At 56.2% G+C, this 13,583-nt stretch overlaps 1 protein-coding gene across 1 annotated transcript in view; it reads right to left on the bottom strand.

Moving 5' to 3' along the window:
* Window positions 1-423: 423 nt before the first annotated feature.
* Window positions 424-13,583, bottom strand: part of IFT43 (intraflagellar transport 43) — a 101,193-nt gene continuing 88,033 nt past the window's right edge. Inside the window, exons 6-9 of the mRNA XM_045287813.1 lie at window positions 1,609-1,681; window positions 1,331-1,406; window positions 875-937; window positions 424-737 (exon numbers count right to left, since the gene is read on the bottom strand). Of these exons, the coding sequence (XP_045143748.1) occupies window positions 618-737; window positions 875-937; window positions 1,331-1,406; window positions 1,609-1,681 (332 nt within the window). The 3' untranslated portion in view covers window positions 424-617. The remainder of the gene's footprint in view (window positions 738-874; window positions 938-1,330; window positions 1,407-1,608; window positions 1,682-13,583) is intronic.

Consider the following 13,583-nt stretch of genomic DNA (forward strand, 5'->3'; position numbering starts at 1 on the left):
AGGACGCATGGACTTTGGGGGGCGCTGATGAACTGGCCCCCCTGCTTATGAGAACCAGGGACAAGGTGTGGGCATGAGGGGTGCAGGCTTTCGGGGCCCAGGGGTTGCAGGCAGAGGTGAGGAAGGGAGTCCTGATGTGAAGAGTGGGTCACTCCTGGCACCCATGTGGTTGGTGGCCCCTCTGCAGTGACAGCAGACCCCAGGGGTCTAGCAGAATAGTACTGCATGCCCATGGGGAGAAAGACTCCCCAGTGCCAGGGGCAGGTGTCAGAAGCTCCCACTGCCCCACACCTGCCTTCGTGTGCACAGGCACCACACCGGGATGCTGTGCTCTCTGAGGGACGCCCGCTCCCTTTGACCCTCTGGCTGCTCCAGAGCCACTGGGCCTCCCCAGAGACTTGTCACAGACAGGGACCCCACACCCTGGAGTAAGCACTTTATTGTGACAGATGACCCCTACGTGGTCTGCGAGAATAAACAGGACAGAAGATTCTGGATAAAAAATTTGACTACTCGGCTTCTCGAGTCAGCTTCTCGAGTACGGCTGGCTGTCTTTGTCCCGTGCTCAGCAGTGGTCACTGTGGGCAGAGAGAAGGGTCTGCCCCCCCACCCCAGCATCAGGGGTTCCTGGGCTGCCCCGAAGGGTCCTCCTTCTCCATCTGCTGCTGGTCCCACTCAGTGAGGAGCTCAGAGGACACCTCCGTGTACAGATGGCCCCAGTCCCAGGCGACATCATCCTGCCAAGAGGGGAGCAGCTGGGGGCCACGAAGAAAGGCCGTGGCTCTCCGCCCCCGTGCAGCCTCAGCTGTCCACAGGAACAACAGGCCCGTGGGAGCCGGGGAGTGGGGGAAGGGGGATGCTGCGGCCGCCGTACCTCTCGAATCTCATGCTCGGGCGCCAGAACTCTGGTGAGGAGCTTCAGGTCCACTTCACCATCCTGTGAAGGCAAACAGAGCCACGTGCGCCCTGGGGACCCACGAGCATGAGAACCCCCAGTCCCAGACCTGCAAAACCTCTCCAGTGGAGGAGCCTGTGAGGGGGCCAAGGACACTGAGAAACCAGGGCCAACAGGAGGGCAGGGCACCGCAGCAGCACAGCACTGGGACACCTGTGTGTCTGTGTGTGTGCCTGTGTGTGTGCATGTGTGTGTGCATGTGGCTGTGGCTGTGTGTGTAGGGGCTGGCTGGCGCTAAGAAATGATGTTCGGTCCAGGGAAACTGAGCTGCCTGGGGCCGAGTCTTCCAGCAAAGGCCTGGCTGCCATGAGTTGTCTGCTCAGGAAGTCTCTGGAGAGATGGTGCTGGAGCCTGTGCAGAAGCCACCCCACTCACCAGATTCTGAAAGCTGGAGAACTTCAGGAGGTCATTGTCCAGGTCACGGTAGGTCATCACCCGGTTGACCTGGATGCTGCGGGCAGGGGAGAGCGAGAGGAATGGGCATGGGTAGGTCCAGTTCCAGGAGGGCTGCTGAGCCGCCTAGCCCAGACCCTCGCATGTAGGCAGGGACAATGCAAATGGGGACAAAATGCTAGCCAGATGGAGGCTGCTGGTCCACGCTGGGATTGGTAAGTGCCCGCCTCCCTGCCAGCTCCACACAGAACTTAACCCACCTGGGAGGGGCTGCCACCTGCAGGACAAAGTCTTCTTCCTGAACCTCTTCCAGATCCGGAATAACGGGAATATCTGCCACGAGAGGTCAGGGCAAAACTGTCAGTAGCTCTCCTAGGAATCCTGCCTGCTTCTCCCTTGGCTTCTTCCTCACTGTCAACAGGTCAGCCGGGGGACACAGCGAGGCGGGGAGAACAGACGGTCAGTCTCTGGGGCCCAGGAGCTCCCATCCAGGGTGTGATGCAGAGAGGCATCAGCATCAGCATCCAAGGTGGAGCCTCCATGCTTTCTGAAACCCAGGCCTGACCCAGAACAGGCTGAACAAGGACCTCCCAGGTGGGGCCAAAGCTAAGGTGCTTGGCTGCTACCTGGAAGAGGGAGGTTCACATTCAGCCAGAGGCGGCTCAGAAGACGGGGCTGGTGACTTGCTTCTTGAGGGCAGCCCCCGAGGACCCCGTGGTGCCTGGTGCTGCTCGGAACCACACGGGACGGCCATGTCCAGAGCCAACGCGACAGCAGCCAGTGTTTTGTTCCTTGCTGTCAGGCAGCTGCTCGGCTGGCCACTAGCCACCAGGTCTCCACCGGCCCGTTTTGTTCAGAAGTAGAGCTTTCCAGTCTCTCATAGTCCGGAAGCTTTGCTGAAATCCGCCCACCAAGGTTGACCCGGTTGGTGTTTGAAACAACGGCGGCCTTGGCTTCCAGTGTCACAGAAAGGCCACGGATGGCAGACACACAGGTGAGTGGTGGTACGGGAGTTCCAGAACACCCAGCTGTGCTCACGTACGAGAACCTGTGCAGCCACTGCCGGGCGCAAAGCCAGGAGGGGTGCGCCCTGTGTGAGCACTTGCTCCATCCGTACGCCGGGTAAGCGGGGCTGCATGAAGAAGAGCACGCGTGGGGGTTAGCGGAGACTCATTCACAATCCACCACGTGCTGGTGCAGCAGCACCACCGGCTTTCTGAATGCAAAGAGGAATTGGGGCACTCGCGGATGACGACCAAAGGCTGCAGCCTTCGGCATGGTCTAGGAGAACAGAATTCCTTTCGACTGGATCGTGACGGACAGGGGAAAGAGGCGAGCTGGAAAGGATCATCTGACTCGTACCCACAATCCATGCCCACCGAAGCGGCAGTCACGAAGTCGGCGGTGGATTACTCAGGGCAACTCTGCTGCTAACACCTGCGCAGAGCGTGACAAAGCCAGATGGGGCTGCTAGGGCCTGAGGGGCACCTGGCCCAGATCAGGGCACTGTTAATCGCTTAGGATGCCGAGGAAAGCAGGGCCCTGGGTTTGGAAGGGTTGATTGCTGCCCCCGGACTGTGGGGCTGGTGAAGGATCCCGCCTACACCGTGCACTGACAGAAGAAGCCCAGCTAGACGCGCCTTAGCAGGGCGCAGGGTGCGGCTTCACCACAGGTCTTTTGGGGGGGGACCAGTCCCTGGAGAAGGACTCAGGCTTGGTAAAGCAGAGGGCAGTTTTTGGGGGGATGGGGAAGCAGTGCAAGCTGAGGACCACCGAGGCGATGACGGACAGATACACGGGCTGCAACAGAGGACTCGCTCACAAGAAGAGTTGTGAGGACGGCCCAGGGCCAGGCGGCACCCCACCCTGCTGTCCGCAGCACTGTAGCGAGCGGGGACCAACTCGAGGACTCCCCACAACAGTGCTCTGCCCCCGAGTCGATGTGCCTCGCCGTGACCTGGAGGGCAGGGCAGAACCGCTCCGTTGGGTTTCTCAGACCCTCCATCTTTACAGGTGCAGACCGCCAGCCTCACAGAGCAGCTGGGGGTTTGAACCACTGACCAGGTGGCTGGTGGCTCCACCTGTCACCTACTACATGCGACCGAGTGCCTTCCTAACCACCGCCTTTCCCAAGACGCCGCTGGGGACCCTGAAATGGAAAGAAAGGAAAAGGGAGGAAAGAAGTGGTGGGTGGGCCTGGCTTGGCCCGTGTCTCAAAGTGGCCATCACTCTGCGAGGAGGGCCCTGTGGACGTCTGCTAAGAGCTCTGCCTCTGCAGTCCTGGCTACCCCCTTAGCCGGGAGCTGGGGGGCATTTTGCACCTGGGGTCTGACCTGGTGAAAGAGCAGGGCCCCACTTGCCGGGCCCTAACATCATAAGCCCAAGCCACGGGGGCGATCATCCCGCCTCGGAGGGGCCCTGCATCACAGAGTGGAATTGCTTCACAGCGTCCCTGAGACTGTGCGTCATGGGCAAAGCGGACTGCCTCAGCTTGTTCCGGCAGAGCGGCTGGGAGGTTCGAACTGCCAACCTTCCGTCTAGCCGTCCAGTGCTTCACCTGCCCTGGCAGCAAGGCTCCTTGGTTACCTACTCAGCAATACCAATTCTAGAGTGATGGCCACGCCTGTCTTGCTAACTCAGGGGACCACGTCCCCTGACTACCGCCTCCATCCCCCACCCCAGCTGAGCTCACAGACATGGATGGGGAGGCTGCACAGTCACGCCCCGTTAGTTAGCAGAGCCCCGCACACGGAGGCTTCCTGGTGGCAACTTGCTCAGGGGCCTAAAGGAGTCTGTTTTCTTATAGGAACGACTGCACGCCCTTAAGAAAGGTGTTAGGTTGGAGCAGTCAGAGCAGAAGAGAAACGGGACAGGATAAAAGGGCCTGGAATTCCCTGACCCAGGGCAAACCTCCGAAGGCAGCAAAATCCCAGGGAGGGGAGGGAGTGGGGAAGAAACCTTTCCATCCCGTTCCCTGGGAAAGGGTCCCGTTTTAACATGCTCAATGTTAAAACAGCGTGGAACAAGAGCGCCGCATCATTGCAAGGACAGCCGGGAGGCCCTGCCACTTGCATGGGCTGGAGTCTGAGATGGCTCCGGTCAGTGCAGCGGGCGTCTACGGGCCAGCCCCGGTGTCCTCATTGTGACTTCCCACTGCGGAGGCACTGCCCCGTCCCTGGAGAACGAGGGAGGGGACAGAGACACAGACAGCCTGGCAGAGTTAGAGCAAGGAAAAGAGGGTTGGTTTGTTTTGATAACAAAGGGGTGGGGGTGACGATCCAAAGCTGCTGTGACCAGAGAGAAGCCTTCCAAGCGTCTGCCTCTGGGTCCTGCGTGCACTCTCATGGTCTGCTGCGTATGCGAGCAGGAACTGGCTCTCCCTTCCACTCTGCCTGGGGGGGGATTCACTGACAGCGCGCAGAGGCTCCCGTAGCCCAGGGTGAGCAGGTTCCCTGGCTGCACAGCGTGGTAGGGGACGCTGGCAGTGCCATGCGCCATCAGCGCTGTGACAGTTTGGAGTGAGCCAGCTTGCTGCCCCTGGCTCCCCTCCGGCTTGGAGGCCAGCCTGAGATGAATATTCAGAAGTTGGTGGGGAAAGCCCCCTGCTGAGTTTGGGGCCCAGGACAGGGCCTCCCGAAGTCCCCTTTCCCTACGCAATGTTAGCATTCGGGACCTGTCAGCTCTGCCCAGCTTCCCCAGGCCCCAAGGAGTCGCACTTCTGCCCACTGTCCACTCTGGCTCTCCACAGGCTCCCCTCTCCATCCCTGGCCCCCTCCTCCAAATGTGCACAAAAGAGTGTGAGGCTGGCCCATCTGTGATAGGTCAGAGGTCAGCTTGGGCCTTGGCAAAGGGGCTGCTCAGCGTGGCGCTGGTGGGGCTGGCCACACAGTGGGACTTCTCTCTAATTGGAAGCCTGGTGCCCGGCAGAAGCTGGTGAACGGCCTGCGTGGGACAGAGCCAGCGATGACAGCCAGGCCAAGGCAAGCTGGAACGTTCCAGTGCGGTGACAGCTTGAGTCGTCTCGGCAGAGCTGGGCCATCCACTCGTGCGCCCCGTGGAACAGGTGGCCATGGGGTAGGTTCTGGGCAAACTTCAAAGAACTTTGCAGTTTTATAGTTTCTGGTGTACAACCTCGGACAAGTGCCTGCATATGTGTTCCGTACTAAGTTCCTGGGAATTGGTTTTTCTCCTTCTGTCCCCACTTTCTCCCTTACTGGTACCAGCCCCCCACCCCACCTCTCTCTCTCTCTCCCACATACACACATACCAACACGCCTGCACCGCTGATAAAATGAGAGAGAAGAAGAAAGAGGAAAGGTTCTTGGGAAACCTGCTGATTCCCCAAACTGACGGGTCGTTTCTGGCTCACTGGCACCCTGCCTGACAGAGGAGGACTTCCCCGGAGGGTTCCCAAGCCTGCTGACCGTTAGACTGCATGCAGCCACGAGTTACCAGGGGTCCCACGTGCATCGAGCCGGGCCTGCTTCCAGGGGGAGACAGTCACTTGACCGGCAAAACCGGACAGGGGGCCCAGGCTGATTCTGTTGTCAAGGGTTCACATTTCAATGCACAAGAGCTTAACTGGAGCAACGAGACGGACCCTGGGCTCAGTGCTTGCACTGTTGAAAACCTAGCCAACTTAAAAAAAATGCAAAAATTCAGTTTACTTCATCCTCGCTTTCTTCCACGCTGCCAGGAAAACCACAGTAGCAATTAGGAGGCAGTAAAGAGCGGAGGCCGGGTTGGAGGCACTGGAGGCTGAACGGCTGGTTTCAAGCCCTTGCAGGGTGATGTCCTCCGCTCTCAGCCTCAGTTTCTTCATCTGTAAAATAGGGCTCTTAACTTTGCCCACCTCCTATGGTTCTTGTAAGTATTGCGTGAAACTATCTTTGTAAAATACGTGTGTAATAATTATTTAATAACAATTCTTGTTCCTTTAATGGCTATTTTAACATTGAGCATGTTCTGACACTGCCTGGCCTGCCCAGTGAGTGCCATTTCTCAGATGAGGCCCCTCGGGCCCCATGAGAGCCAGCAGTTTTAGGAGGGGAGACCACTCCCAGCCGACAGGCATACCCTTGTTTCCCACACCCACCCAGGTTCCCCTGGCAAACATAAGGTACCTTGAAAGATGGCCTACATCCAAACACCTTTTACTTCTCCTGAGACCGGATGTCCTCTGTCCTTGGGTGTCTCTCTCCATTCCAGTAGCCATACACAAGCCTGGCCAAGTCCTCTCTGGCACCATGTGCCCCAGTTTGCTGCTGCCCTCTGAGCTGAAGGGAGCCATGCGGCAGTGAGCCAGCCGGCAGAGGAGGGGCCCTGGCTACCTCCACTAGCCTAGGACGCAGGGAGATGAGGCTCGGACATGCGACTGAAGTGCAGCGGGAGGTGGCATGCTCAGGCCTTTCAGCCCTCATAGGATGGCAGGTGGCTCTGTCCTCACACGAGTCACCTGCTCTCTTGCACCCAGCTAGACGCCAAAGCCAAAGCCGCTTTCCTTGCTCCAGCTGCTGTGTGAACGTGTCAGCTCACACACGGTTAGGCCTCCTCTCGGGCCCACCAGGGCTGCCTGGTTAGCTGCACTGAAGGGAATGCTCTTGTTCCTTCATGCCTCTCTTGGCTCGTTCATTCTTGCGTTCGTGAAAGTCATCCTGATTGAGCACCCACTGGGCAGATGGGATTGTGCTGGACACAGAAGACCCACAAAACAGACCTGCCCTGGCTTCCTGGCATGCAAGGCACTACCCACAAGTAACTGTCCTGCTTCTCAGCATACCGGATGGCTTGCATGCGGCCGTGCCGTTGGGAGCCGAGCCATCAGTCTTGTACACACCAGCACAGTCACCCACAGTGAACGCGCTTCCCCAGAGCTTCTGGACTGAGACACACTGGGAAGAAGCCTGGGGATGTGCTTGCACAAACCAACCAGGGACAACCCTGTGGATGGCAGCAGAGCATTGTTCAGCACGGCACAGAGAGACGAGCCCCTCGGCCGAAAGGCACTCACAGTGGCTGTATTGCTGGACTGTGGCTACGGACATTCACCGGATGACTCGGGAGCGGGCGATTCCGCGGGATGTCGTGGGTCAGAGCCGACTCGACAAGGAAGGACAACAGGGAAGGACGCTAAGTGGATCATCTGGCAAAGACAACCAAACCAACAGGAAGAAAGACTGGACTGTCGTATTGCTTTTCTTTTTAAAAGTTGGTGGAGAGAGGGACAGCAAGCCAGGGGGGAGCTTGCAAGAGTGAAAGGGCAACAGAGGTCAGCCCTGCTACGTACTCTCCTGCCATGGTGGGTTCCATGAGCAGGGGCTTGGCTCGATGCAGGCTGAGCGGGGTGGGTGGGAGAGGAGAGTGATGTGTGTATTTGCTTGGGCTGCAAATATCTCTGTGGGAGTGATGGTGCATACAGTGGGGCAAAGCTAACAAAAAAAGAAGGGGGGGTATGCAAGGAGGCTTCAAAACATCTGTGGAAAAATGGAATTACCACGTGATGTGATTTTCCCACAAACTTCACTCCCTCCTGTATGATCCTAACTTCAAGTGCGATTGAACATGTTAAGTACTGCTGCTTCCCTTCCTGATGGAGCCCCCGTGCTGTGGTGGACTACACGCTGGCTGCTGAGCGCAAGGTCAGCCATTCGAAACCACCAGCTGCTCCTTGGGAGAAAGGCCAAGCTTTCTACTCTGGTAGAGAGCTGTAGTCTCCAAAGCTCATGGGGGCAGTTCTACCCTGTCTAATAGGGTCTCTGTGAGCCAGAATCAACTCGATGGCAGTGAGCTGTGGGCTTTTTCCCCATAGGGGCCCCCACAGACAGTCCCTGCAGGGATTGCTGATGCATGCTTATTGACGAGACATCATGTGCTCCCCGCAGATCAGGCCCCTGAAGGCACGGTTGTAAGTGGGGTCATTTGACACCTGCGGTTCTCCAACCTGCTTCATCTTCCTCGGGATAGACGAGGTAGGGCAGAAGGCATTGCTATCAACTCACAGACACCATCATTCAACAACAATCTCAAAACGTGAAGCTGCTCTTGCTCAGCACAGCCTCCGTCTAGGTGGTGTCCCCCTCGCTCTCTGGCCCTGCTCTGAAGAATCCTGTGCCCTCTGATCGACACCACGTCAAGACCAGAGACCTTAGCACACTCAAGGGACTCCAATCGTGTTCCTTTTCAGTGTCTTCTGAGTTTGGGGAGCAAAAAGAAGTCTGACGGGACAAGACCGGGACTAAAGGAAGGACAGGGAGGCCTTCCCAATCGAGTTCTCCCAGGAGAGGCCCTTCTGCCCTCGAAGAATGAGCAGGTGCGTGGCCATGATGGAAGAAACCCGTCTGTACAGCTTCCCGGTCTTTTTCTCGCGAATGCAATTTCCCTTCTCTTAAGACTCCTTTACAAAGCCCCGTGGACACCGTGTGCCCTCTGAGACACTCCATCAAGATTGCCCCCGGGGAGTTCTCCGAAACAGTCACCTGACCTTCGGAGCCTACCTGTCTTGACCTTGACTGCCTTAGGAGATCGGCTTCACAGTTTTAAACGGACCTTTTGTGGGCAGTCTCACCCTAATGAGACCAAGACAAACGCGTCACCCAGAGAACTTGTCTGCAGCATGCGGGGATCGCAGGGACACATGGAAACATGTTTGGTTTAGAATAAACCCATGCATATATGGACTGCGACCCTAGGAGCAATACTTTCTCACGGGATTCTTAGAGCCAGACCTCATCCTTTAAATGGCCCCAGTGTTCGCAGTGGGACGCGAACACTGCACTGCGTTGAAACCAGCCCCGTGTGGATCTCCTGTGTTCTTTTGCGGGGCAGGAAGGGGAGTTAGTTAGCTTATTGTGCCAACCAGGCCGATAAACATATATGGGATAAATTGAAGGGAGGAGGGATACATGGTTCGGTGAGCCGCGCCTTTCTAGTTCTCGGGTCTCTTGCTTTCTGATGGTCGGACCAGGGTGAAGCTGCCTTGGCCAGTTCCCTGCTTTAGCTTGCAGGTCTCACTTCCTGCAGGACGTCCCTGAGGAGATGCCACATGGACCTACCCCGATGCAGCCCTGGGTGCTGGAGCAGCCGTGTGGAGACCCCTGCCAGCACTGAGATGCTTGCTTACACGTTCACTGACTCGACATTCCTCCAGTAGTTGGCATCATTATCTCTGTTTTGCGAGATGGAGGACTTTGTGGACTGGTGTTGGACATATGGGTTAATGTTGGACTTGTGAGCTTGGGCTGCACTGGGCTGGGATGTTTTGATGCGCACTTAACCTTTATATAAAACTCTCTCTTATACATGAGTTGCCGTGGATTTGTTTCTCTAAAGTACCCAGACCGACACAGAAGGGGAGTCGGCGAGGTCTCTGAACGGGGGATGGCACAGCTAGAAGCAGAATGATGATGCAGGACTAAGGCAGGCAGAGGGCAGCGCATGGAAACAAAGCGAAAGAACGTGTGGGGCTAGGGAGATAAAAGAAAGACATGTGTGGATGGAGAGCAGGGCCCGGGGGTGGTGGTGGGGGGTGGCAGGGGGCCAGGCAGGAGAGAAGACACCAGGAAACCTGTGTTGGGTGCCTGCTACACACAAGACCTCTTCTTGAGCACACTTGGGAGAACCAAGACGGATTAAACCTGGCCCCTGTCTTCAAGAAACTTGGATTGTAAAGCTGCAGAGGGAGGTTCTATACATAAAAAACAGCAGTCAGTAGAAGATGAAATGACCCTTTATGAATCATCTCTGTTCCCACTGACAGAGTGAAGGGCTCTCACCTCTGTCCTTTCCTCGGGGCCCCAGTAGTGACCTCAGAGCCTTGCGCACGAGTACTCAAGATCAAACTGAAGCCGACTGCACGACTCACAGCAACCTGAAGGCTAGAGTGGAGCCTGCTCCTTAGGGGTTCTGACACTCTCCGTCTCCATGGGGACAGATGGCAGTGGGAAGAGTAAGTGACATTTGTCCTAGGTCTGCCCCCCTACATCTCGGTCATGTCCGCCTTTCCAGGGACTGGCACGGTGAAGGTTAACTGAGCAGAACTGATTCCTTAGAAAGGCTTCAAACTTGCAAGTTCTATTTACGGAGGTGCCACGGCGATTTCTCTATAGTCTTCTAATTTTAGTATAAGTGTCACCAAGTCCCAAAGCTACCTAAGTAGGAAGTATTGCAGTAATCCTTGGGTGGTTCCTGGGTCCAAACCCCATCAGAGCAAAAGCTTTGTCTCACATGAGAGTTGCAAGGAGAGGCTCATGTTAATCTTCCTGGTGCATACACATGGGACAGTGGACACAAAGTTATAGAGAAAGAGTTGCTCAGATGTGGTCCAATTTGGACTATCTGGCTTCTGTCTTAAGGTTGGGTCATGATGCTCTTTGTAGTGCTTGTGTGCCCGCTATCTCTTTCCACAATCTAGAAGCCCCCAACAAAGACCCATTAATGCACAGTAAGAGACTAAGAACTTATTTCAAAGAGAGGGACTGTCACGTGGGAGGCTCCTGATACTAGAACCCAGCCTAACCCAACCCAACAGATCTATCCAAGCAATCCAACCACCACATGAAATCATGCCAGTAACAGGAACACGAGAAAACCAATAGGATCCCTAACAGTTGGTTTCAAAGATGCCAGCAGCTACCCTTTGCGCTGGAATACCTTCACTCATTACAGAAGACATCACAAACGCACAGGGAAATGCTAACCATGCAGCAAAGTCCCAGAAAAGTCTTTTGAGCCCCATGAGGAAGCTTCCCCCTAAGCCTCTGGGATGAGTTAGTGAGCATCTGCCTTCAGCGCTGGCTGCGGGCTTGTTTGATACAAGTGATTTCTTAGCTTGGACCCAAGCTTGCAGCGAGCACACCCAGAGCAGTCCTTGGGCCCTTCTGCTGAGAAAGTAAGTCGAAGCCCTGCAGAAAGGAGAGCACAGGGAAGATGCCCACCACCCAGGTCCTCTGAGACCCGCCCAAGATGCACCCAGCAGGGAGCTCCCTCCTCGCTGCACCCCTGGAGCTGCTCCTCTGTGGTTTTGTGTTTGTTGTGTGTGTTTTTTTCTGTCGGAGAATCTCTGAATGGGATTTCTTGTCCTGTCCAGAAAGGTTTCTCTAGAGCTGCACACAATCTCTTCTAGGTCCCAGCATTTTCTCTTTGACTGTGAGAAATGAATCAAGGATCTGGTCTACCTTGCCAACTTTCTCAGGGGGGCTTCTCACAGCCTCCTGTCACTCACGGCAGCCACTGTCTGAGCACTCAACAGCAAGTACCCAGCCACCGTGGCGCAGCCCGGGCTGTGCTCAGCCAACGGCTTGCCTCTACCACCCACCAGCCAAGCTCAAGAACCAACCGGTCCTTGTGAAGGCGGACCGGGACATGCGCTTAAAGACGCCGCGATGGGCCCCATTCCGGATGAACCCTGCCTGAATCGGTGCCCCACGTCAGCAGAGCTCACAAGCAGAAGGAAATGATGCCCATGTTTCCAGGCGATGGCCACTGTAAACCAGAGATCATTATGATTTTGCCTCTGCAGCTGCAAAACTTTGTTTTACTGAATGCTGCTACCTTCTGCATCATGTATAGGGAATTTTAAACAGGCAAATGGAAGAAGGTCCGATTGAAGATGAAGTTAAGTGAAAGAAATTGGTCTCATTTAGCACATGACAGGACTCATCTGTGTTCCCAAGTCCACTGAGGTGGCATCATGGGCGTTTCATATTCATGAGCTGCTGCGACACTATGTCCCTCATTTACAAAGAGCCGTGTTCAGCAAATTCTGTCCCTGTGGACCCTCTGTGCATTTCATGGTCTTGTCAGAGAGACATCAAACGCTCCAGTAACCAAATACCAGAAAACGGCTTTAATTAGCGGATCTCAATCGTATAAATAATTTTTTTTCCAAGTGGGAAAAAAGTGGAGAATTTTATAAAAGGGGAAAACAGTAGGCAACAGGCTTCAAACACCCGAAGGAACAAGAGAAAGGAAGTCTCAGAGGAACTTTTGGGCGAGCCCGGGCCCAGCCCCGCGGCCCCTGCTCTCCCCGCACCAGGGTTCGAGGGGCAAAAAACGCGTCTCCGGGTCCCTGGCAGGTCCGCTTTATTAAGACTTATTCCCTCGTGACATCACTGATTAAAGCTGCATCCAGGCTGTCCTTGCGACTGGCAGGCAGGAGGAGAGAGGCGGCAGAGATGGGAGCAGAGAGGCTGGAGAGGGGAGTGGCAGTGGAAGAGCCTCTTGGCAAGATCTGAGACACGGGACTGACTGAGAGCCAACGGTGCGGCCCCACGGACGTGGCCGCGTCTGGTCAGGAGGCGTGCAACAGACAGAAAGGGAAGGGGCCAGTCGGGCACATGCCCCCCTCTTGATCGGTCCCATGTGTCGGAATGCCTTCACACTGCTGCCAAACCCCATCTCTCCTGACGCTCCTGGGGGACAGACCACAGGACCCGTGAGGCGGAAGAACAAAAAACGTGCCCCTCGCTGCCCTTCACGAGGCGGCAGCTCGCTGGTCGGCAACAGGTTGGGGAGGAAGCTGAGGGCTGATGTTGGTCAGCGGTGAGCCAGAGCTCCGTCTTGACCATCCGCAGAAAGTGGGAGGCTCCATTCCTGCTCCACTCTGGACATGGAAGCCTGGCTACCTTCCAGGTTCACGGTTTCTAAGGAAGCTCGGAATGCAACAACCCCGAATGGAAACCCTGCACTGCCCCACGCAAGCCTACCGACGAGGGTTGGGCAAGCAGCAGCCTGGGCCAGGCCAAGGGCAAGCAACCAGGAGGGAGCCCTGCCAAGGAGAGAGCTTGTGAGAGGCAAACACGGAAGGCAAGCTTCTCTACGGGGAAAGGTGCCACTCAGCCCAGGAGCCTTGGGGGAGTCAACTTTGGGAGGACACCAGCATCATGGGGGAGATTCTCCGGGTGAGAGTGGCTGACCTCAGGCTGAGGGAAACAAAGAGCAACGGACAGCAATGTGTCCTGCCTTTCCAACAGCTTCCCCAAAGCCCGGGGCGGGCCGGCTTCCAGTGTGGAGAGCCCGTAAGGATAAGGACGTGCTGAGGAGTGAAGTGGCTGGAAGGGATGGCAACTCTCCTCCCTGAGGCCCCAGACGAGGCCCCGGCATCAGTGTGGCAGAGGGAGACAGAGAGAGAGAGACAGAGAGAGAGAGAGAAAGAGAGAGAGAGAGAGACAGAGAGAAAGAGACAGAGAGAGACAGAGACAGAGAGGGAGAGAGAGAGAGAGAGACAGACAGAGACACA

This window comes from Echinops telfairi, unplaced genomic scaffold, assembly GCF_000313985.2.
Source record: "Echinops telfairi isolate 266 unplaced genomic scaffold, ASM31398v2 ScPeMD7_18;HRSCAF=68, whole genome shotgun sequence".
Classification (NCBI taxonomy): Eukaryota; Metazoa; Chordata; class Mammalia; order Afrosoricida; family Tenrecidae; genus Echinops; species Echinops telfairi.